Here is a 26,169-nt window from a genome sequence, read left to right as displayed (position 1 = left end):
GATGAACAAACAATTTATTTCCTCCAGTTGATAACTTCAATTAATTTTTTGTGTAGATGATTCGGTCATAAAAGTTGACAGCAAATCTATGTTATAGTTACGCTCATGCTAAAAGTCCTAAAAGGATATCTCGTTCCTTTACTAAAATAGAAATAAAAGGTATAGCACGAAAAATAAAGGAAAAGATTAAAAATTCAAAGAATAACAACTGCTGCTTATAATAAACAATAAAACTCCTATTGACAAATCATATTCAAATCCCATTCAAATCATAAATTGGATGATGCCTCATCTTTCTTTCTTTTCTTTCCTCTCTTTTGTCCGGTTCATAATGCCTCGATTCCTTGCGTGTGAGACTTGCAAAGCGTTAAGTTGATTCCCGGTTTACAGAACAATATTCTCATTACATATATAATCGTTCCACGTTTCATGACTTTCCGTAACCTTTTTGTTGAGTAAGATAAGCCATTAAGGCAATCGCACATTCTGGACTGGTGGGAGAAAAGTGCTGCTCTTAAGTTGTGAGGAACATTAGAAATGCCTCCAGAACATTCCTGCAATTAAAAACATTTAACTGGATTGTATTTATTCTAATTCTTGTTATAGTCTTGCTGGGAGGTAGCACAAAAACAAAATCAAAGGTAAATATCATGAGATGGTTTTCCACGATATCACAAACATCTAAATTTGAAAACGTTTAGCTCCCTTGTTGAGTGTTTACAGAATTTTTCGGCAGAACTTTAACATTGCTTAGGAACAATCTTCAGTTTCCTTTGGAATACATTTCCGTGCACCTTTTATTCATCCGTAACAAGAACCATTATCTCCGGGAAAAATCTCTTCTTTTAAGGTAAGGTGTAGTCGTTTTATTTTGATTTAACAGCAGTATACTTATGTATGTTGTATGATATCGTTCTTTCGTGTAATTCATTGTCTTTTTCTAACCAACCAATCCTGATTGTTGTTTATAATCTTGAAATGTGCGGAAGACTACATGTAAGGTTCGTATAATTGAACTCCAATAAATATTTTTAAGGGAGAAATTTTTCATTGATACATATTTGAAGACTGAACGAAGGAAACCGCCGCCAGTAACCAAAGCTTCTGAGTTGCCGCTCAGGAAATGTGCCATTCGTTGGAGAAAAAAATTAGTGTATGGATACCACGGAGTGATAGCATAAGTCCAATTCAAATAATTCAATTCGAGCCTTTCTGAAAAATATTTTCCCTTTCTTGGTTCAATTTCGGGCAAATTACGCCAGTAGCTTTCGGACGAAAAGGAAATATAGCCTTCACAATTGAAGCGGTGTGTTACAGTTATGCAGAAAGTTCGATTGAGACTAACACTCTCAAGAGAGGGTATTTTTATTGCTTCACTTATTTCTATTTAGTTTCCGCTATGCATTTGCAAATTAGTTTTTTAGTATTGCGAAAAAAAATCTTCAATCTTCAAGGCTCAATTTTGACCCTACTTTCCGGCTTTCGGTATTGAAATAATAGCTGAATGAATTCTTTTTCACATCATCGCCCGGTTGTTTTTTCCTTTTTGGAGTTTCGCACACGTGTTATTTTGCGAGTTTTATGATCCAAATAAAAGTACTTTAGGATAAGATTAATATTCCAAAAAAAGCGGCGGAAGATTTTCGCGAACCTATTGTGGGCGTTCTTTTTGAACGTATATTTTACAGTAGGACTTAAAAGCTCTGCAGAATGAAGATCAGTCATCTTGACTTGGAGTGTACCAACAATGCCCAAACAGGGACCCGTACAAGACAGAATTATCGGTGGTCTCCTGGGTTCAGTTATTTATAGGAGAACTGAGACGTTGTTACAGCCACAAAGTAATTGAGTTGCCTCCGAAAATAGAAATTGGGAACAAGGTCTAAAAGCAGCAAGAAATGTAGCATAAATGCGACAAAAGGGTTCTGGATTTGAGCATTGCATAACTGTCACACAGATCTAACCTAATATTTACTCCTAATATCTTTTGCAATTGCTCTCTTCCAACCAGATACTGCTGAAATGACATTGAAGATCTTTTTGATGGTTTTCCTCATATCACGTATTCCTGTAACCAAAGGAGGTAACAGCATTAGGTGTTTTCTTCAGTTGTATTGATGATATTTGTTTGTAGAACAAATCTCGTCTCGGTTAAGTAAAGCCGACTGAGTAAGAACAAAGGAGAGTTTCAAAAGGAGCCAATGAGGGTAACAGAATTCGAAGTAAAAACAAGCAAACTTCCGGAAGCGAAGGAAAACTCGAATATTTCACTGTATTTAACTTGTTGCGAGGGTAGACAGAGTTTTCTTAACTGATCGCACAGCGAAGTAAAAAATAAAAAAAGGTTAATCCCCGTTTATTAAGATTCTTCGTTAAAAAGCTTTCAAGTCGTGTAGAAGTGGTATTGAGCTAGCATATGTGGTATCCCTTGCACCGTCTTGCTTTGAAAGGGAACAGGTGTGATATCATTTAAATAAGGACATAATTTGCAACTGAATTTGAGAGACCTTGTCTGTAGGAAAAGACCCTTGTTCGTCATACACAAAGCTAACCGAATCTGACAGAGAGAGGAAATTCACTCAAGATAAAGGAAAAAGCGACGCAGCGGATTTGAAGCCTAAAAAATGGTACCGTTTTACCGATGATGCAGGATTCAAATTGGCAAACAGGTAACTCTCCGATCCCTTCCTAGTAGGGTGCTCGAACGAAACGGCGTTAATAACACAGTGGCTAATATAAATGGTTACCATTCTAGAATCTGAAATTTAGTCTAGGCTTAGGTCATAGGTTTTGTGCTCTTAGAGAAGATACTCTTCTATCACAATGCCTCTCAATCCAGGGAAATAAATTGGTACCGGAAAGTTTTCAGGTAACCCTCGCGAAATACCTATAGGTTTACTTCTCTTAACAATACTCTTGGTCTCTTCAGGCTACGGGCACTGGAATAAGCTCCGAGATAATCGATGTCCTTGCCTACGTGTAAGAATTTATCATATACTTCTCCATCCAACAAAACTACTTGTAGTTCAAAACCTTAAACCCACATCATATTCATCCGCTTTTTCCTACAGGTTGAAGAAAAACGAGTGTGTTGCCGGGCCGGCATGTGGTGCAATGCATCCCGGATTTATGCTTGGTGCTAATCCCAAGAATATTGGAAAGACTGTCAAAAAGAAAGTTTGTTTCGATGAAGGCAACAATTGTTGTGCTAAAAAGGTGTTTGTCAAGGTCAAAAGATGTCCACAAGATTTCCTCATTTATCAGTTACCTGCAGCGCCGTCTGGGAGTTATCGCTACTGTGGCAGTAAGAGTAAGAAAACTACAATCTCTCTGATAACCCCCTCACCTTTTAAAGTCTCCTCCCTTTTTTCAAGGAAAATGGATCAAACCTCGCCTGTGGAGGGTCGGCATAAATTGATTACTAAATCAACTGAGAACGATAATTTTCCCGGTAAAAATTCAATGATTTAGAAACAAGACTATGCACTGGTTGACAATCGCTTTCGAGTACTTGAAACCAAATATTAACTATCTTTGTTTTCTTTCTTTCCTGTTGAATTAGGAAGAGAGAAGCCCTCCAAAGGTATGTTGATTAGGAAGTAATCCGTGAATCAAGTACTTTTCAGTATTAGCCTCTGTTAACTGTATCACACTTTGCAAGTGCAACAAGCGCCATAAGTCTGAAGTCCGACTTACGGACGTTCAGATGTTATGTTTATTCGATTCTTCCCCTTCAGCTGCCCTCTTTATCTCCTTCCTCCTACCTATTTTTTCATCCGTTTTACTCGTTTTCTTTCTTCTTGCTATAAGTTCTGTTTCATTATGTGAAGGTATTCTTAATGCGAGCAAGCTCTGCTGCCGAACTGAACTGCATTCTGGTTCTTTATTCAGGCTTTTTTTTTGCTATAAGTTAAAATCGCTTAAGATATTCATGGATGCCTTCCGTTGTAGAAAATCACAGCAGGATTTTAAATAACCAACATTGAGTTATGAGGTTTTCTGATGTTGACTTCTGACTGAGCGCTTATTTCATCTAAATCTAAACATTCCAGAAAATACGCGCTACCATTAGCCAAGAGAAGATGAGCCTTTTATTTTCTCTTAACGCAAAATCATTCCTAGGAGAAGAAATGATCCAAATCTACAGCAACTTGAGATGAATTTCCTCAGCAACAAAGGTTATGTAGAGACCATAAAAAGGAAATGGTCTCCTTATTGTACCATTTAATGCTTCCATAACATTTCTTTTCATGTCCTACAACAGCTCCACCAATAAATATTGGAGAAGACAAGGATCATCCTGGCAAGTCGTGTAAGGTTATTAAAGAACAAAATTCTGACGGAGGGTCAGGACTGTACTGGATAAACCCATCCGGTGGAAAAGCATTCCGTACTTACTGTGACCAAGAAACTGATGGAGGAGGCTGGACATTAGTGTATAGCTACACCTTTACAAATTATCCGTAAGTGGGATTGGACGAACGAGGAAGCTCTCATGTACGCTGAGAGAAGAGGAATTTATGAGGAAATATCAGAGAAAAAGGAGGGCAGATTTTTATGATAGTTCCTGAAAAAAACAATGGGCATATCAGGAGCCTTGTAACCTTGGTTCCGAAAAAATTGATTGCATCTCGTAATACATTTATCAGTATGTAGCCACAGCTACTATGAAAAAAAACAGATATTGATGTGCTTGGATAATGTCGATACGATAAGATCAACACACCAAAGCCACTATTTTCGGGAAGCTAATTTGTTACTCACAATCGATAACAATTCAAATTCGAACAAGGAATAGATCATCGTAAGATCGTCAGGCTAAATTATTAGGATAAAATAACTGGGATATCTTTTCCGATCTACTCTTACTCTGTTTTGTTTTATTTCGTCATGTGCTTCTTTTTCATCTGTTTGTTCTTCCTAGCAACTTTGCGGACGGTAGTAATGCAGTCACACCACGTCCCTCATGGCCAGCGGAAGGGGAAATTCCGATATCGACGAAGGTACCTTTGAAAGAGACACAGTTGGGTGCCATGAACTTTAAATTCTGGAAACAAATAGGCAACGAGTTCATGGTCAAGTCCAACATCAACCACTGGATCGCTTGTAAAGAAGGAATCGGAAGCCTGGTGGATTACAAAGCTGGCAGCCTGAGCTGTAAAGTAATAAAAAATATCGCCACTGTCTGCCCAAATGTTGCTCCTGACGAGATACGTATACTTACCAAAGAATCGTCCTCTAATTATGGTCCTCATCTGTACTATTCCAAGAGCACTACCGAGTTGAAGACCTATTACTACTGGGAGAGTTCAACCCAGACCGGTAACTGGCCCACGCATGACCCCTGTGGGAAAAATGGTTTGTTCCACGTCAGAAATGTGGTTAATCCCCACGGCAACATTTTTATTCGTTAGGTTATTCGGTAATTGTACCATAAGAGGGTCAATTAAGTGAGGCATCTTGTGCCAGATGGGATGATTTTTAGCCAAACTCAGCTGTAAACAAAAATGCTGCAGAACTAAATAAATTTAAACCAATGAGTACAAATAGGAATGTTGAATAACCGTACCCAATCTCGCAATGAGCGAATCGGTCCATGATTTTTCTCGATATCCTACATCCTATTATTATTAATCCACTCATTAATTTCACGCGATTTTATCGGTTACTTTACGTCACGTGATGTAAAATCGCTGGTCAGTTATGAAACTGATATTCACCTGGCTCCGTCGGCTGTGAGAGTAACTGCTGCCATTTGTAAATATTGCAGTTTCGATTCTTTCTGAATCTCGTCAGTTGCGTAAGGACTGTCTAAGAGCAATCAAAGGTTTTGTTGTCGTTCGAGTTTTTATATCTCCGAAAGCCGTTATGCGTGTGGGTCTAAATTTCCGTTCAATGTGGTTCCGATTCCTTTATTGACTCCCTTGTTTGGACAATAGCAGTGAGCCAATGGGATGCGAGGGTTTTTGGGTGCTGAAATATCCACCAAAGGCTGCTAATGCTTTCCAGATGTTTGCTGAATCTGTAGTGTTTTTTTAATTTTCTCGATGTCTTTTTTTTAACGAAAAGCAGAACGGGGCCCGTCCATAAGACATCAATGGTAGTTACAAAGTGTTGACAGGCCTGTACAACTCCCACCATGCGCAAGCAGAAGATTTTAAATCTTCTGCCTCCAAAGTTTAGCTCTGATCAGGATATCTTTGATTGACTTTCCTTTGCGATATAAATTATCCCGTGTCTTTAATATTTCTGAAGTGATTATTCGACTCCTCTCCTTCGCCAGTTGTGCAGACGATCAGTCTACACGTTGGTGATTGTTTCAAATGTTTGGTCTGACATAGGATGTAAATACATGACCAAAGAATAATAGTTCGACCAAACTCACTTGATATCTTGCTGTATCAGAAAGAACTGATCAATCACTGTAATCTTTGATGGGCTTTACAGATGTAATATCTCAGTATTCTTACGGTGTGGGGTTGCTAGGGGAACGATGAATTTCCACTTTTCATTGTGGATCAAATAATAAGGTTGTGTGTTGCGTTCAATGAAGAAGGAACTTTTTTAACAAAACTGGATGTATAATTTAACTATTGAAAAGATTTCTCTGCGTATCTCTGGGCATATTACACAGGCTACTTGAAGGTAATAAATCGTGTTTTTTCTCGTAAATTTTGACGAAACAAAATTATAATAATTACTTAAACAGGGAACTGCAAGACGAATAATGACTTTATTTATACATCTCATTACAATCATATGTATACAATCAGCCCTAGGTATTACAATAATGGAAAAGGAAAGTCCCTCCTTGTGATTTTCAAAATCAAGTATGCTTAACAGCCCGGCGATGCATATGTCCACCAAAACTGTACACCCATTTATTGGGAGGTATCCAATCGTTAAAAGCAAACTTGTGAACAAGAGATCCAGCAGGCTGAACAGTAACCTAAAGGAAAAAAATTCCCAATAAATATGAAGGCGGACAATTAAGGCCCCAAACACCTCGAACAATCAATAAAACGAGGGCCAGAGGCCTACGACATGAAAACAACGCGTCCAAGGAACATTTAGCAGTAGGGAACATGATTGGCATATTGTTCGCAGAACAGTTAAAAGAGCTTGTTTCAGTTTTGTAAATATTTAGGTTACCTAAATCATCGCTAAACGGGAGGTATATACTTCCCTGCACATTTACCTAGTTTCCCCGAGAGTTTGCTGATTCCCATCGGTGCTTTTACGCAGAAATCAGTACTGCGATTGAATATTTTTCGGTCAGAGGTGGACATAATGACTCAGTCAGGGTTTGAATCAGGAGTTTCCGTTCCTAAGTTAAACATTCGACACAAGGTCCCGATCGTGCCCTTCTTAAATTGGTCTTTGCCTAAATTTGGTTGTCTCTAGTGAACTGTTGTTCCTTGAATAACTGGTAGGTGTACATATACCAGTGAAGAGTTACTTGTTAATAAGTGAATCAGAAACAACGCTTGATTGTAAAGTATTCATCTGAAAAGGAAGGTATCCAATAAATTATTGTCGGGTCAGACTGTTGGCGCATCTGAAGCCAATATTAAAATAAAATATAATTCCTACCATCGCTAATTTCCAGCTGTCAAAGAGTCCTTTTTCATTCCTTTTGATACCAACTTTTGTCAGGGAACCAACAGCCTTTCCCAAAATAATGAATTTATCGGTGCTGAAAAAAGAAAGCGATTAAAATTTTACAGGAGTTCAGCTTTTAAATAAAAAATTATGGTTAATGTGACATAGTGGCTTATTGATCACCAACTGAGTGCTGCATTATTCCTTGCTTAAAATGTTTATAAAATTGTCGTTATGTGATTTTTTTTATCTGTTCGTTGTTTTTTTTTTCGCGTTTGTGTTACGTAATGTTCACATCCCCCAAAACCACTTGTCCATAAAAAATGATGAGTGTTATGAACAAATGGCAACTTTTCAAATGGATAAAACGGCCCATGAATTATAAAAAAACAGGTGAATAAATGAGTAAATAAATGATCGAATACATAGCCTTCCAAATCAGTGTTTCGAGCTAAAGTGCAAAGCGTCACTATCGTCTAATCCATTAAAAATGGATTACCTGTCGAATCAGGCCCTTCTCGCGGAATCTTAGACTAATTTATCTGTAGTACTGTGAGATTAAAATAACTCTTACTTTCCGCTTTCAAACAGGTTGCCTGGCTTGGTTAGTTCAACAACTGATGTGTTTCCTTTGACTCCGAAGATTTGAATACTAACATCTGCGTCGGTCCCTGTTCCCCACTGATCATCAGCGGTTGTCACCTCTACAAGATATAAAGCTGACGCAAAAGTGAAGTTAGTGTCAAGAGATTGAAAATTCAATGTTTCATTCCTTTATTGAATTCATAGAGTAATGTTAATAAAGGTATCTTGTGTCGGATAATAAACTTCCCCGAGACGTCCTTGTTCTGAGGGAAGAAGGCTTACGGGTGATACCCGGACTCAACGTCGAGCCTCAAGTCAATTATAAACAAAAATCGCCACATCCCAGATTTCGGAAAGGTGACTGAGAATTCTTAGGTTGGTTTGAAATGTGCCACTCAGCTCCCGAGGTTAGAAATCATTGCCAAAAATTGTATTTAAAGAGACACCCCGTTCTGAAAGGACATCAACTTATAGTGCCCCTTTCTAGAAATTCAGCAAGTACCATTTCAATGCCCTTTATGTGTAAAAGAAGGTATTTTAGTCTGTGTCATTTCATTATTAAATTTGTTTTTCATTTTTAAGGCCTAATACATTGAATACAATATTGGTCTGTCAGACCTAACAACCATACTTTGCTCCCTCAAAATGATTTTTAAAAGGTCAAAAGAAATTTTTCCTTCGCTTTCTGTTTTAAGCAAGGTTGGGAACCTTTTCAATTTATGTGCCCTTTCTCGGTAAAGGGTTGCCACAAAGAGCACCCGAAGGAGAATTTTCTTCCGAATTAAAACTATTTAAGCATGCAGGACGCCGAGTATGTTTCATACTCAAGCATTTGTCTGAAGCAATGAAGCCACGATGTGAATATCTGCGATCTTCTAAGAAATTAACATTACATAAACTCAATTTAAATTAAGATTTCAGACGCTTTGGTCTGAAAAGTTCCACACTTCACCCGTCTCGTGTATTGAAGGTAAAATTTCAAAGCTACCTGCCTGTGCACGATATTTGAGGTAAATTTTGAGGTTTTCACGAAACAAAAGAAAAAATTCACGGGTCACATATTTTAGGAGGCAAATCGTGCCTCACGCTGGTTCATAAATTCACCATCACGTTCTCCTTTCTGTAAAATTCACGCGTCACAAATCAATTTTTGCCATAATCACGCGTTATGTTAAACCTTTTACTACCTTCATATATTTGCATCTCATTCCCGACCAAACCTTCGAAAAACTCGCCAACGTGTACACTGATCATTTGCCGAACTTTCGAAAGGGGAGTAGACGCATAATCACTTCAGAAATATTAAAGGCACCTGATAAAACACCTTCGCACCATGAAATTTCTTCTGTTTGCGTAATGACTAAAACAACAGCCTCCAATTTAACACTTTGGCATAGAATGACGATTCAGACATCTTTGAAATCTTGAATTATTGTGATTTTGTTCACAATAATCGTCATCAGACGCGTAAAAAACAAAATGACATCGATGAAAAAGGACAAATTGCTTAATGGTAAATGCCTACTGCTTCGTTATCAATTTTATCCCACAGCCCTTGGATAGTTTACATTTATTATATACAACGCAAAGACAAACTTTTTTTCCCATTCAGTTGTACGTCTGTTTGTTATTACCGAAAAATTTTGCGAAAAATAACTAAAAATTGCACGTGTAGATACGAGGCTATTTGAAATATTCAACCTAACATTTACCTGATGTTAAACTGCTTCTCTTGTTGATGTCACTCACAGATAATTTTCCACTTGTTTTTAACACGAATGTGTTACACACAAAGCACACCTGCACCAGAATAAAGCTAAAAAATATAGAGAGGCGCAAGATAATCATTTTGCTAATGCAAAGCCTTAATTTACAGACCAAAAGAATGTTCTAGAGCCTAATTTATTCAAAAAGGTGATGTTTACTGTGGTTATAAACATGTCAATTAGAGATTAGCTGCGTAATATTCATTTTTGATTCAATACATAAAAAAATTCTTTTAAATCATTCAAGTTACCTTGGTCCCGTACCAACTTCGCAGGATAATTTGAAATCGCAACATGTGGGCGAACCGCTCACTCTCATCCGAAATAAATTCTCCATAATAATACTGTATACATCTTAATTTAGAAAAATCTTCAAATTCAACCCTTTGATTAACTAAATTTCCACTTCAATATTATTGGAATCTCGGAAATCAAAATTACCAATTTAAATCCCGTCGATTGCTGTCCAACGATACCAAGCTATGAATTTGTATACCTTCCGACACCTCTTACCTCTGAAGGTGTCGGAATGTTTCTTGACGAAACGCTAATTACATAGGTTAGAGAGAACCTCTAATGAGGCTTTTCAAGCTCTTCAGGTTAAAATTTCTTTTGAGGTGTCATATGTCGCCATCAAAACTCTCCATACCGTTTTCAAAGCAATTTTGAAAAAAACCGTTAAAATCTAATTGTTACTGAAAAAACTCCATGTCTGTGGAGATTTTAACATTGACCTGTTAAACTTAGAGGCTTCTAGGTACGGCCACGGTTTCTGAGTTGTTTTCCAAGGTTGCTATCTCATTCCTTCCATAATAATTAATCATTCCACGCACGTGTTCGGAGTGATTTGTTTACTCTTATAAACATTAGGGCTCGTCAAAATACGGCACAACTTGTAAAAATACTCAGCGATACTACACATGTAGCCCAACGTTTAATAATATATATGCGTGTGCATGCGTATGCGTGTGTGTGTGTGTGTGCGTATGTGTGTGTGTGTGACTGTGAATACATGAAAATCATATATGTGAACTGCTGTTAAAAAAGTGAGTATCAAAATGAACATCGCAGTAATGAATACTACTTAAGCAATAGTGAAAAAAAGGCTCAAGTAATGCTCGTTATTGTGATGTTCGCTTTCATATTCAGTGTGTGTTAATACAAAAAACATTTAACCTCTTAATTTTTTGTTTTGTTTTGGAATTGTCATCGGGTTGGCAAACCCAGTCATCATTGAACTGGAGCCAGATCTCCGCCTGCGGGAAGGGGAGACCTTCGAGACTGAGGTTGCCCTGGCAACGCTGGATGGAGAGGCAAAGAGAAACACCGGGTGGCTTATTGAGACTTTCCTTTTCTTTGTAAATTGTCAGTTATGAAATGAACATATGACACACCTTTACCTAAGGTTGAGTGACTGCGATGCAGTGTTCTCTCAGACGGATATACATCAAAATGAAAGCTTGTTCTATGACCGTCCGCATCGCAAGAGTGAATAATTTTGAACCAACGAAAAAGTATATTGCTAATTTCCAAATAAGCTAGGAATAACATTTGTATGGCCGACAAGGTATCCTCAGATAACGTTTAATATTTCCATATATCTATAGCTAAGCGAGTATGACTTTAGTGAGAAAAGGAAAAAAAATACAGCACACTGTGAAAACAAAATGGCATCATAGCCATGAACATGGTTTGGGTATTCTTCTTTTTGTGATAAGGAACCAGCTTCGTTAAGATGGTCAAATTATACGATGGGCTACAAGAGTTCCATTGCCTTTGATTTCCAAAATCGCTAGAGCCAAATTTGAATTATTTGCTGATGACTTCTGACGTTGTGTTTAAATTATAAATAAGATAGACAAGAGATAATTTCATTGTTTTTGGGCGTTTCCCCAATCCGATCGGATTTCTCATTTTAGTTCCTTTCGATTTCATGTTAGCATCGTTTTAAAAGGCTTTTATTTATCTTTTTCTCAAACATTTTATGCAAGAAGATCAAGTTTTTTTGTTTTCGATGATAAGGATGTGATTAGTCATTTCATTAATGAAACATGGACAATACTTAGTGAATAATAAACTGTGGTGGCAGGATAGCTGTAGTCTCTTTTGGTTTGAGTTTATCTTCCGGGTCGTCGAATACTTTGCATACGGATCATGGGGCCACCGCTGTAGTAAGCAGGCATTGTATCAAAGATAAAAATCCATGATAATACAAATTAGGATTTTAGGGCTATAAATTATTCATTTAGATCTTGTGAGTATAGCTGGCAGTTAGGTAACATCTCCTTGTAGGTGCGTTGCCCTATCAGAACTTTTAATTAATTCTTTTTTTCTTCTTTCTTTTTTCTCTCAAAGAAATAAAAAAAAATTATTTAACTAAGGAGGGAGAAGCCACTCCTAAACGGAGGCCATGATGGCCATGCCCACCACGTCACCTTAAATTTTTATTAAAAATATGGAAATGAAATCAACTGTCTCTCATTCATTTTAAAAATGTCATTGCAGCAAATTAATTCAGCTATAGCTGCAAATAATAACTTCTTACCAAGCCTCAGGGTCATATTAGAGAACACTTTCCTGAGGTCCTCATAAAACAACTGATGGCCAATATTCCTCAGTAGAACTCGAGCAAGCAAAGTTAACAAGTAATTCATTGTATTGCAACTGGACTAAACTTTTTAATTTTAAATTTGGTGCCTTTCAAAACGAAAATACATGGGTTATGATCGTTTCACTTGAAACAGCCTGTATAGAAAAGTGCCGAACAAGTAAGAACAAGATCAGTGCTGGAAATTACCTCAAGACTACCTTGCCACATAGTAATGCAAATTAAAGTTAATTTTCCTAACTGTTAAAAAAATTGTATAGCCTTCAGTACTGAGGATATAACCCATCACCAAACCCAACGTTTTCGCAGAATTGTTAGAGTTTTTGAGCAAATAATTGATAACTGATCCAATTATTTCTCCTAAATCTTTCACCTTAGAGGCTTAGCTTGGATAGATGTCGATAGAATGTCGAGAACCATCAACCATCATACATGTTTGGTGATAATGCCCATGTTCATTCCACCATATGGGCTGATTTATGCATCGGTATCACTGACTCGTAGGGCAGCGAGCGTATTTCATTGTACTGTCCAACAGCACCCCTCAAAACGGCTATCTAAGAGTTTCCACAATGGATTTGTTATTTATTGGTTTATTGGAAGCCCTAAATAGCGAAAACATGGAACGATTACTGAAAGACAGTTCCAAGAATTAACATACAAATTAGTATCAAAGGCAAATCACTTAAATAAGAATTTTTGTCATCGTCGTTAACAGACTTTATCAATATGCATCAGTAACACACAGAAAAGCGAGAAGCTAAATAGGCTAACTGACCAAAAAAACGAAGGATTTATTTTCATACGACTCCTCGCTGGCCAAGCTGCGAACTACTTTGTACCTACCTCTTCTGAATGAGTTAAAGTCGGTCATAGACTTGCAAGAAAAACTCCACCCTACGAGAGGCTGGCACAAGATCTTCACTACAACATAGAACTTCAACGGCTATTAGAAGGAGAACTACAATGCATCTATGTTACACATGAAAATTTGAAGTGAACATGAACTTGTGGCTTCACAACTGCTTAGGCATTCTGGGAAAGCTAAACACAAACTCTCATTGGAGCAAGAAAGAGGTGTGACGGAGGTGTGTCCATAACCGTGGTTACTTAATACTGGAAGAGGGAAAATATTTATGCGTGTGTTTGCTTCGCCTGCAACTGGTGGATAAACATATAATGCGGATATATTGCAGCAGCAGCAGCACATGGATAAACATTTTTATCTCTGAAGCATAATTTATCGGCACCACTACTGTAATTAAAAAAAAATTAACAATTCTTTACCAAGTATTAACTCATCCAAACTGGGTTGCAAACTTTGAGACCTACTCCTATTCTAAGTCTCGTAGAGTAAAGGAATATTGACATGTGTTGTTTAAGGAAATATTTAAGTCACCCTATGGCAGCCAAGCTGTGAATGGTGTATACATGCATCCTTATACACAGTGCAAGGATGAAAACCAAGGGCAAGGAGTTTGTTAAGATTATCGATATATGAGACAGTTCTGCTGAGCTTACAAAAAAAAAAAAAAAACTATAAAGTAGTATATCAATCAAAAGTTACACAGTTCATAGGTTATGAACGAGAGTTAACAAGAGAAGTACATTGGTTCTAAAACCCTTCATATCTAGTGATAGCCAAAAACTTACTAAAACACAATTCGGGTCCTAACGCGTATGTAATCAGTCTAAATTGTGATAAAAACAATTAACAGACTACTAATGCAGGACTAGATTTATGCCCTGCCTAATACGAAAATCTAAAAAACACCCAGGGGTAAAATTTTTTGGACCTTTTCTTTGGACCAATTTTTGGACCATTCTTTAGACCATTTTATTGTGGGAGGCAGACCATTAGTACTTAGGGATGAGCGGGATGCAGTCTATTAGTACTCAGGGAGGGGCTAGAGTCAGACTGTTGTTACTGAGGGAGAGGTGAAAGACGAACTATTAGTATGCAGGGAGGGGTGGGAGGTGGTTGTATCGGTGAATACTACTGATTGATAGAGTTTTTATTGGATCATATGTCAAACTTTTTGCGCTGGGCCGTAGCGTTTCTTTTTTCTTTTTTTTTTTTGTATTCTTTCTTTTTTTTCATGCTAATGTAAAACTACCACTTTAACACTGGACCATAATTGTTCTTGAAGATATCGCCAATTCCTGTTTTCGATCCTCCACTGTTAAGTCACGCGCGTGCCTTTTAAGTCGACTTGTTCCAGTGCTAAATGATACTCACTCGTTATCACGAATCATCCATCAGTTGCCTCACGTTTCCTTTTGTGTAAACAGTATATCATTACTATATTCATCTATCTTCCTCTTGTCATTGATCTTGTCCGGACAACGGAGATTCCGGGCTTTCTGATCCTTAGCCCGTAACTTAGCAGCATAGTATTCACAAGCGCTATCCCAATTTTAACTATAAACCTTTATAATACCTATCAAGTTTTTTCAAGTCTTATTTTAAAAACCCTTGCTTCCAGCCGCAGCAAAATGTACCTTGAACCGATGAAATTACGCGCGTGATTGGTGCCAGTACAGGCATATATAGGATAAGTTTAGCCTATTAAATCTCCCAAATAAGCACGGTGACCTATCTTTTTTATTGTATTTTTCCAAACAAGCATCGGTAAGGAACATTAAAGTGAGGAACGTTTAAATTTCTGATTGCTCGATAACCTTTTTTCCTAAGGAATCATCTTAGAAGATGAGTAACATGAGTTGAAGTGAACCAACCAGAGAAATGCACGGGAAAAAGCCTTCCTGCGATCACGCTGTTAATTTTTATTTTCAGTGCCGAGAGCCTCAACTGAAAGCATGTAGAGACTTTATTCCCGACTTTGTTCCCGAATCCCGCCAGTTGCATCTTTTATCCGGCGAGACTTTGAACAGCTGTTTGCTACTGTTTTCCACTGCAAACTCTTCAAGAGAAACATAGAAGATTTCCTGGGTTTTTTCTCGAGCCAAATTTTATTTTACTTATTTGGAATGGTTACATAGCTGATAATCAGTTGCGAACATTTTTCTTTTAAGAAAGACTTAAAGTTAGGCATATCCAAAACAACAACAACAAAAAAAGGCATTGAGTCTATTTTTACGATACAATAGACCTTGAATTCGATTGCCTGGGTCCAAATTATTTTCGATCTCTCAAGCAACTGACCAAAGAAAGGGTTTCTGTTAAACGATCCTAGTCAACCACAAGACATTGCGCGCTTATTCCGCCATTTTCCGTGCCATCTAAATTCGAGAAATTTCCATTGTAGCTTATCATCCAAGTGCATCCGAGCGATTTAAATATATTTTGAGGTCTAAAATTGTCGTAGCATCCCTCTGAAATTATTATTGGTTTACGCTGGGTAGTTGTGTGGTGGTTTCTCGTAAATTTCTTGAGAAATTTTTGTTTGTAACTGGAACCATCAATGGTATCTCCCGTTCCTTCACGTGGAAGGCTTAAAGCCATGGAGCAGACGAAAAATTTCAACGTGTGGAATGACAGGAAGGATAGTCCTTGCATCAGAGATCTAACTCATAGCCAATTGGCAGAGATTTTTCAGCATTTAAGCGTCGACAAGCTTCGCACACGGTGCATATCACGAGAGGCAAGTGACAGGTTAAAATTTGTGGTATTGACAAGCCCGCAAGACACTCCTGCCATCTGCAAGCGATTTTAAATTTCTGTCTTCAAAGATTAGTTCTGACCAGGATATAATTTGATTTTTTTCTTTCTTTTGCGATGTGATTTTGAATGAGGTGACATTTCAAGCATGTTCTTGAGTTTTGGTAAAGCCAGATAATATTGCATTATAAAAGGCAATATTTTCTTCTATGTGCTGTTTTCTTTGTTTTTAAAGCGATCCTTCTCTACTGGGGCAGACAACTCCAGATACGTATTTCTCCAGAACGTCGTTAGGTATCCTCTTTCCTCTCTATTTTGGTGGTATTTTTAAGCTCTGTACGTTTTTTATTGAATGTGAAGCGCGTCGGATTTATTTTTAGGACACGTAACGCTTCTCCTTCTGTGAATCCTTTCTTTACGCCACGTAAAAAGTGGTTACGGGCCGGCACGACTCCTGCCTGGCGTTGAGTTAATATGAACGAATTTCTCCGCAGTTGCCCGTATGTTAACAAAAACACAAAAACAGAGGCGTAGTTGACAAGGATCCTTTAAGATGCTACATTAAAATCATTCCTCAAACATTGAAGGTTTTCTTAAATTAACCTTACAAAAAGCTTGAAAACACAAAAATCAAACCAGATTTTAGTGGTTCGTTTTATACTTAAACTACCGTTTTGACTTTACTGATTTCGCTTTACTTAAAAGCCCCACGTACGTAAACATTGTTTCGTGCTTATTATATTGTCAGAAATATAATTTTTGCGTAAAAAACAAAAGTTCTTGAGCACGTAACCAATGCATCCTCTTGAGAATATTGGAAAGCACGAAAAATTGAAGTAGGTCTCCCCTAACTTGGGATAGCTCTTTTTTTAATGTCAATCAAATACCGTATAGAGTATTTTCTCCACTTGTTTCTATTTTATTTATCCATCTAAAAGTCTTTTAGCTCTGTTCCCTTCGAGTACTTGTCATCATTTACTCTGTCGGGGTCTTTTTTCCTGTAAGAAAAAATTTTTAAAAAAAACCCAATTTATTACTAACTCAAGTAGAATTTTTGATATTAAACAAATACAGTTATACCATGCACAAAATGTAAAAATAAATGGCTGACACTTGTATCTGTTTGGTAGAGAGGCACCTGCGAGATTCTATATTTTACACCAGAGAGCAAAGATAGTAACTCTCCAAAAAGGGAAAAAAAAAGTGTGTACATATATATATATATATATATATATATATATATATATATATATATTGGCATACAAAGCTTTGCTTTCATGTCCAAATTGAGCACTCTACTAGGATGAGTCATTGCTGCTAGCATTATGCATGCTCACTAGTTTATCTAGTTTGAGCACTCTGGCATGGCTTAGATGATACCACACGTGTGAGATCACTTGGGGTGGCTATATAGCCTCACCTCCATCCTAGCATCAGCACTGCACTGATGAGGCCCAGAAGGCCGAAACAGTACTGTCTGCAGTTAGTTTTATATATATATATATATATATATATATATATATATATATATATATATATATTTGAAAGTTGACAAATCAATGAGACAACTTTTCTGTGACTCTGAGTTTCACGCTTACGCGATCATAAGACAGATTTTATATATATACACACTTTTTTTTTTATGTTCAAGGTAACAAGGGATCCCCATTCAGTCAGCGACCAGTAAGTCATAGCTACCTTTACATCTGGTTTAACTTTAATTTATGAAATACCTGTTCTTTCACCGAGTCTTACCTCTGCTTGTCAAACTCGAGTCTCACATCATCTCCAATCAGCGTAAACGAAGCCCACTCAGACATTTTGGTCAAGCCGTTTTTTCTCATCCATTTCGTGGCCTGATGAAGGGATTCACTGGCACTTTCTCCTTTAACGAGGTGTTCGTAGAACCGACTCATCAGCTGCTCTGTTGCTGAGTCTGGAATGGCCCACAGCGCAACCAACACCGAGCGAGCACCGGATCCTAAGAACGCACGGGCAATTCCGATAACTCCCTCGGCTCTTATCTCTCCACTTCCACTGTGACAGCAGCTAAGTACCACCAGTTTAGCTCTAACTTTCACTAGTGAGACATCAGCCATCGTCAACATGTGGGCTTCCGGGGATGGGATAGCGTTTTGATTATTGGGAGTAGGAATGGAGGAGAGGGCAATTTCTCCTCTTTCGGCACTACCATGGGCAGCAAAATGTATCAGGCTCACTGAACTTATCCGCTCAAGTACCGCCTGCTTCGTTGCTTCCTCTTCAACCAGAGGCGGAACACCCACTAGCCGTCCGACCATCTCCGCTTCCTTTCTTGCACCTGGTAATGGCGGCAGCCAATAAACCTTGGGATTGCCTATTATCAAGGCACCAGTGTTGCTGTGATAGTCTTCTGGACTATCTTGAATCATCTTGAGTGTTGCCAAAGATGGAATGACACGGATCCTATGAGTCTCCGAGAGGTATTCGGCTCCCTCCTTTTCACTCAGTGCAGCAAAGGGAACTTTGTACAATCTGCGGTCAGGAACGATGATGACTTCAGGCTCCTCAAGCAAATCATAAACGGGAGCAATAAACATTTTGTAACACAAAGATAGACTTGAAATGACTTCCTTGTCCTTGTCCTTGTCCTTGTCCTCGTCCTCCTCCAGGAGTCGCAATCTTGCTGAGCTCTTTTGTGCGGGGGAAAGAGGTTGCAATTTAATCGTATTTAAAGACCGATCTTCACAATCTTTGGTGGGCAAAATACCAAGACTCCGGAAATTATCGTCCAAAAATTGACTCAAAGACAAATCTTTGGGCAACCCAGCCTGAACTAGATTCTCTTTTGGTGATATTTTTCTACAGTGAAGGACTCCAGTTGTTTTCAAGATCCACAAACGCAGATGATTCCTAAAATAAGAAATGTACAGACAAGTACAGTTATTTTTCTTTCTTAAAATGTTCTCAATGCCAAACCAAGACTGGATTCGCAGAGATATGCGTTTCAACCGAATACTTCTCTGCCATCAAGTCTGATAGGCCTCTAGCTCGACTCAACTCCTCAACATACAGAGCATTCCGAGCATTTCCGGTGTCACAAAGCAGAGTACTAAGCAGCTTGTAAGGAAATATTCCTGAGTGCTCCAGAAATGATGTTTTGAACCGATCACTGGCGCCCAAGAAATATCTCAGCTTATCATACTTTTCAATGCATAGATGAAGAAACGAAAGGGCGTCTTTGATTTTATTTTGACATAAATACAAAAGGGCATAATAGCCTCATCGTATTGGGTGATCGAATTAAACAAATTACCTAGGTTTCCATAACATGATGCTTCCCCATCTCTGTCGCCAATTTCAGTTGTGATGTCAAGCGCTTTCTGGAGATACTCTCTAGCCTTGTCGTATTGCCCAGTCGACTCAAACAAATTACCTAGGTTTCCGTAGTCAGTCGCCTCTCCTCTTCTGTCGCCAATTTCAGTTGTGATGACAAGCGCTTTTTGGAGATACTCTTCAGCCTTGTCGTATTGGCCGAGCGACAGAAACACTTTACCTAGGTTTCCGCAACATGATGCTTCCCCATTTCTGTCGCCAATTTCAGTTCTGATGATAAGCGCTTTTTGGAGATACTCTTTAGCCTCGTCGTATTGGTTGAGCGACAGAAACACAGCACCTAGGTTTCCATAACATGATGCTTCCCCATTTCTGTCGCCAATTTCAGTTGTGATGACAAGCGCTTTTTGGAGATACTCTTTAGCCTTGTCGTATTGGTTGAGCAACTCAAACACAGTACCTAGGTTTCCGTAGTCAGTCGCCTCTCCTTTTCTGTCGCCAATTTCAGTTCTGATGACAAGCGCTTTTTGGAGATACTCTTTAGCCTTGTCGTATTGGCCGAGCGACAGAAACACAGTAGCTAGATTTCCATGACATGATGCTTCCCCTTTTCTGTCATCAATTTCAGTTCTGATGACAAGCGCTTTTTGGAGATACTCTTTAGCCTTGTCGTATTGGCCGAGCGCTAGAAACACAGTACCTAGATTTCCATGACATGATGCTTCCCCTTTTCTGTCCCCAATTTTAGTTTTGATGACAAGCGCTTTTTGGAGATACTCTTTAGCCGTGTCGTATTGGCTGAGCGACTTAAACACAGCACCTAGGTTTCCATAACATGTTGCTTCCCCATTTCTGTCGCCAATTTCAGTTCTGATGACAAGCGCTTCTTGGAGATACTCTCTAGCCTTGTCGTATTGGCCGAGCGACAGAAGCACAGTACCTACGTTTTCGTAGTCAGTTGCCTCTCCTTCTCTGTCGCCAGTTTCAGTTCTGATGACGAGCGCTTTTTGGAGATTCTCTTTAGCCTTGTCGTATTGGCCGAGCGACAGAAACACAGTACCTAGGCTTCCATAACATGTTGCTTCCCCATTTCTGTCGCCAATTTCAGTTGTGATGACGAGCGCTTTTTGGAGATATTCTTTAGCCTTGTCGCATTCCCCGAGCGACTGAAGGAGCACTCCAAGGATTCCGTAACAGGATGCTTCTCCGCTTCTGTCGCCAATTTTGGTTGTCACGGCAAGGGCCCTCTCAACATACTCCTTTGCTTTTAGGTTTTGGCCAAGTTTATAAAGCATAATTCCAGACGCTCTGTATAAGTCAAACAGTTTCCTGCCGTATCTTTCCGCACTTATGTAGTCAGAGATATGACGATGAGCGCAGAAAAGAACTGTGTAGATATCGCTGTAAAACTGTAGCAGTACTGAATCAAATTGGCCTTTGCTGTTTTGGTCGGTGCTATTTAGCAAAATCAAACATTCGCTGCATATCTCAATGGCTTTCTGAATGCGGTCTGAGTTGAGCAAGAACAGTGCAACGAATAAGGCGATGCTCATGGGAGCTATCATGGCTTCTGCTGTTATATTTCCATTACCATCCTCTCCTGTTATCAGGAAAACTTTTTTTTTAGTAACACAGTACTAAATGAAACGATAATCTGGATTAATAACGAGTCACTACAAACAAGAACACACAAAAGCGGGCTGGGTCGATTACACCCGGAAACTATTTGTAACAAGCTGAAAGTGTTAGAATTCCCAATATCCACTTCAAACAAAAAGTAAGGGAAGAAGTCGGTTTGTTATCTTTCATTTCACTCAAGTTGTGATTTTAGCACGACATGACATGACTTTGAGGTCACAGGACAAAGATAAACAAAATGGACAGCATTTATCTTAACTTTTGCTATGAGAACTTTCCTCATGCACAGTTTCTATAAACAACATTAATCAACGGGGGTAAGTTTTCAAAGAAACTTTGGTGAAGTATTTCAAAACTATTTGGCTTTACCAACTGAGTTGACAATGTAAATTGGCCATCGTAATGAGTTTCTGAAGCTAGCGTTTCGAGCGTTAGCCCTTCATTAGAGCAGTTGATAATCTTCAAGAATCAATGATGTTGTATCGCCAGTATTCCGCAAAGAATCTGGCAAAGAGTGGTCTGCAGTATCAGCTTCGCTTTTTAACTGCGTTTTTACCGGCCGTCAGAACGTATTTACAATAATGCCCATTGGGATCAAGCTAAATGCATTCAAGTTTTAAGCGTTTCAATTCTTACGCTAACAATTTGTATCCCCAAGCGGCCATGAAATATCCTATAACAACAACTCTCCGGAACATTTCCTGAAATTCCACAATATGGCATGGAACATTTGAAAATATTGTTGTAGCAAGTAATTATCAAGTAACGATCTAACTCATCAGATGAATGTCACTGAAAACGAATCTATCCTTAGCTTATGAGAATGATGAACAAGATGTGAAGCCACAGAGGTTTGACAAAGTCCGGCTTTGTAACAAATTCATTTCATCCGGTGGCGATTTTTGCACAACATAACATGACTTAATAGTCACAAGACAGGAAACGACTTAAAAAAAAAAAGATGATGATGATGCCCCACATGATGCCCTAACGTCGATTGCATTTACCCTTCCATGGATGGCTGTCAAACTACAATGTTTTGCCATGCGATGTCATTAAACTTCTGGAAAAATAGGAAAAGCCCGCAAGATTCGGCCGAATAACCCTTTATCTACCCCCTTAAGTTACGTTGGGGTTAATTTCTATTTAGTCACCGGAAATTCATTCTAGAGGACTATTCAGTGAGCACGCAGATCGTCAAGTGAAGTTTATTATGTTATTTCATAATTTTTCTTCCTTTGACAACTCGTTCTTCATAATGTTCAGTAGAGTAATTCGGTGGTTACTGGTATGTCGTCAATATGAGTGTTCACTTGTCTCACGGACGGGCGGAGATAGTATACTTGGCTTGTAAGGGTCATAGCTTTTTAGTGATTGGCCGAGGGGGGACTGGTAAGTCTTCTGTAGTAAAGGAAGTCATCAACAATTTTCGAGCGGCTGGAAAGAGGTTTCTGTGATATGTTCCAGGAGTATAGCATGCACGATCCTGATGCCGCTTCTACCGTGCATTCATATTATGGATCAGGAATTGCAGACCTATCACGGGGACAGCTGTCTGATTGATTGATCGGGACGATAGATTAAGGCGAGGTGTCACCGTGGGGATGGAAATAACAGTGATGGCAAAGCAAGCTTAAAACGGCAGAAATCGCCTGAAACTACATTGGACACACAAGATGTGTGTAATTTTTATTGATATTACGTGTTAAATGTTAATATCTCGAAATATTTATCGTTGTAGATCGACCATATTTCGTTCCCCATTCTATTCTTTATAACGCGCTCAAACTCTCAACTGTTCCTCTTATAACTTAACACCGAGTCACACAATCCGTGACACTGATGAATTAACCGTTTGCTTTTTCTCGAGACGTAAACTTGGACCCCCTCTGCTGACATCATTAAAGGATATCCTGCATTATGAGTATGTCTTAACATGGGATTGATTTTAGTTTTTGATCAAGTGATTGTTGAAACCATCCGTTTTTTTTAAATTAAACAATGCCTAACAATCTTAACTAATGAGGCTGAAACATATTGTATAAAACCATAACGGTTGGAAGAAAGCAATTTATATCAACGGTGGAGATATGAAGCATCCGTTCAACGGAAAAGTACGCCTATACTATGTAGGCAATAACATTGAATTTAAAAGAGTCTTAGATTCTCTGAGAAAATTAAAACATCTCTCTTCGTGAGTGTGCAGCGTCGTGACTTATCTTCTTGTGCGAGACTTTGGCGCTTAAACAGACCAAAAAAAACAAGATTAAGTGATAGTATGCCCGTCTATCGCGTTCTATGATTTTAAACAGTTAGTGGTTATAAGATAAAATGCTTATTGACTGAGTTTGGTTAGGCCGAACGGGAAAATATTGGCTCTCGGTCATGAAACAAGGACCTCAATGCGCTCCTACCACTCAATCAATAAAAACACAGTATTTCGGTTTTGTACGGCACACTTTTATCACTAATAATGTAAATGAACATGAAAAATGAAAAGTGTTATTCTATTTTAATGGGGAACGTCAAGCTTAAGTGTTCACTCCTTGAAAGGTTTGATTTACATCACAAGATTGGTCACGGTACAAACTAAGTTTATTTCTTTAAAACGATAACCTATCTTTGTGTGATAATCGACTCATTGTCTTCGTGAACTTTTCATTTTCTAGCGGGTGTAATTTGCATGATCGAAGCCAGAATTGCTAAGAAAAAACTTGTGACTGTATTTCGGTTTAGCACGTCGCACTTTTCTCACTAATGATTGATTTTAGCGTCCAAAAAGGAAACATCTTACTCTGTTTAACTGAAACGTCAGGCTTCAGTGTTCACATTGGATTTGCTTGACGAGATCGATGAGATCGAGAGTACAACTAAAGCTTCTGTCTTTAAACAGTAAGTTATCTGTGCGTGAAAATTGACTCATTGTATTCATGAACTTTTCGTTTTCTTGTGAGTGTGATACATGAATTAATCGTTTGCTTTTTCTCGAGGCGTGAGCTTGGACTGCCTCTGCTGACATCAGTAAAAGACATTCTGCATTATAAATATGTCTTGATATAGGAATGAATCTAGTTTTTGATCACATGATTGTGGAAACCATCAGTTTCTCGAATTACGCTTATATTATGTATGCAATAACAGTGAATTTGAGAAAGTTTCAGTTTCTCTAAGAAAATTAAAACATCTCTCTTCATGAGCGCGCAGCGTCATAATTTAGAATGTGGCCCTTAAACAGACAAAAAAAATTGATTATTATTAGTTCGACCAGCTCCCAGTTGGCCTGTTAGCTCAGTTGGTAGAGCGCTGCGCCGGTATCGCAGAGGTCACGGGTTGAAGTCCCGTTCGGGCCTGAATTTTTGTCAGGTCCTATTTTCAACTACTAGTTCAGTAGTGTCCTTAGCTGGGAGGATCTCTTAAATTCGTTTCTTCACTACAGTGCAAATATGTGAATTTCATATATCTAAAATCATTATTCATCACTTGGATGGTTTATTTGGACCCATCAGCTAGCTTGTTAGCTCAGTTGGTAGAGCGCTGCACCGGTATCGCAAAGGTCATGAGTTCAAATCCCGTACGGGCCTAAATTTTTTTTTTCAGGCCCTATTTTCAACTTCTAGTTCACTAGTGTTCTTAGCTGCGAGGATCTCTTAAATTCGGATTACGGCGTTTAGAAAAATATGTACCGTAGAACCCGCCGCTAACATCGAAAAATTAAGTGAAAAGTATCTCGACCATGAAACGGTTATGTACAAGAAGAAAACGGCAATTCAATTCGAATCTACCGCGATCTCGGAATCGATAAACGATAAAGCCTCCTAAAACAAAGTCAAGTTAAAAGCTAGTGTAGATCATAGCCACTAGAAAACCACGTAATGAAGCACTGCGGATTTCCTATGATATCAGCGTGGGATCCACACCATAAATAGTGGTCTGAATTTAGATTTACGATCATCAGTTTCTCAAATTGAACGATACTATATCACCTTATTTTAATTAATGGGGATAAATTGTGCGGTATAGAGCCACAGAGATTTGAAAAAGTGGCCGTAAAACCAATATATCTCACTGTGGTGACGATCCAATCGCGTCATCAACCGCTCTAACGAAGGGTTAACACTCGAAACATGGCATATTGCAAACATAAAGATAAAAAAAGCAGTCACTTGGGTTTTTTACCATAAGAGCCTTGCCCCTCTACAGTTACTAAATAACTAAAGTTGATAAAAACGTGACATATTGTAAACATAAAGATGAAAAAGGCAGTTACTTGGGTTTTTTACCATAAGAGCCTTGCCCCTCTACAGTTACTAAATAACTAAAGTTGATAAAAACGTGACATATTGTAAACATAAAGATAAAAAAAGCAGTTACTTGGGTTTTTTACCATAAGAGCCTTGCCCCTCTACAGTTACTAAATAACTAAAGTTGATAAAAACGTGATATATTGTAAACATAAAGATAAAAAAAGCAGTTACTTGGGTTTTTTACCATAAGAGCCTTGCCCCTCTACAGTTACTAAATAACTAAAGTTGATAAAAACGTGACATATTGTAAACATAAAGATAAAAAAAGCAGTTACTTGGGTTTTTTACCATAAGAGCCTTGCCCCTCTACAGTTACTAAATAACTAAAGTTGATAAAAACGTGACATATTGTAAACATAAAGATAAAAAAAGCAGTTACTTGGGTTTTTTACCATAAGAGCCTTGCCCCTCTACAGTTACTAAATAACTAAAGTTGATAAAAACGTGACATATTGTAAACATAAAGATAAAAAAAAGCAGTTACTTGGGTTTTTTACCATAAGAGCCTTGCCCCTCTACAGTTACTAAATAACCAAAACTGATAAAAACTGAGTGACTGGAAAAGATTTTCAATCGCACGTATCAAGATGTTGACAATGTGGCTGATCCTTCCAAAAAATGAAACAACAAAAATAATGAATTACTTTCCCAACCTTCCGAACTTCCACGGTCACAATGTTTTAGATATCCAGATCACGTGTCTTTAAGTTATTCCATTCCCCCCTCTGG

At 38.3% G+C, this 26,169-nt stretch overlaps 2 protein-coding genes and 1 pseudogene across 3 annotated transcripts; 1 reads left to right on the top strand and 2 right to left on the bottom strand.

Moving 5' to 3' along the window:
- The first annotated feature begins 673 nt into the window (after positions 1 to 673).
- Positions 674 to 6,672, top strand: LOC113683825 (uncharacterized). Its single transcript, XM_089191249.1, has 7 exons — positions 674 to 850; positions 2,012 to 2,083; positions 2,519 to 2,669; positions 3,072 to 3,310; positions 3,563 to 3,583; positions 4,265 to 4,463; positions 4,925 to 6,672. Exons 2-7 carry the CDS (start codon positions 2,023 to 2,025, stop codon positions 5,412 to 5,414), a joined length of 1,161 nt encoding a protein of 386 aa, XP_089047375.1. The 5' UTR covers positions 674 to 850; positions 2,012 to 2,022; the 3' UTR covers positions 5,415 to 6,672.
- Positions 6,673 to 6,714: 42 nt separating this feature from the next.
- On the bottom strand, positions 6,715 to 10,775 carry LOC113683800 (lipoxygenase homology domain-containing protein 1). Its single transcript, XM_027201078.2, has 4 exons — positions 9,900 to 10,775; positions 8,177 to 8,321; positions 7,594 to 7,696; positions 6,715 to 6,949 (listed from the first exon to the last, which is right to left on the bottom strand). Exons 1-4 carry the CDS (start codon positions 10,033 to 10,035, stop codon positions 6,827 to 6,829), a joined length of 507 nt encoding a protein of 168 aa, XP_027056879.2. The 5' UTR covers positions 10,036 to 10,775; the 3' UTR covers positions 6,715 to 6,826.
- A 6,205-nt stretch (positions 10,776 to 16,980) lies between these two features.
- Positions 16,981 to 21,093, bottom strand: LOC113685670 (uncharacterized; annotated as a pseudogene). Its single transcript, XR_016182203.1, has 3 exons — positions 19,471 to 21,093; positions 17,939 to 19,438; positions 16,981 to 17,181 (listed from the first exon to the last, which is right to left on the bottom strand). The product of XR_016182203.1 is annotated as an uncharacterized LOC113685670 (transcript).
- Positions 21,094 to 26,169: the final 5,076 nt, after the last annotated feature.

The sequence above is a fragment of the Pocillopora damicornis genome, chromosome 13 (assembly GCF_964200805.1).
Source record: "Pocillopora damicornis chromosome 13, jaPocDami1.2, whole genome shotgun sequence".
In the NCBI taxonomy this organism is placed as follows: Eukaryota; Metazoa; Cnidaria; class Anthozoa; order Scleractinia; family Pocilloporidae; genus Pocillopora; species Pocillopora damicornis.
The sequence above is the reverse complement of the archived record's forward strand: the minus strand, read 5'-3'. Positions and strand labels throughout refer to the sequence as shown.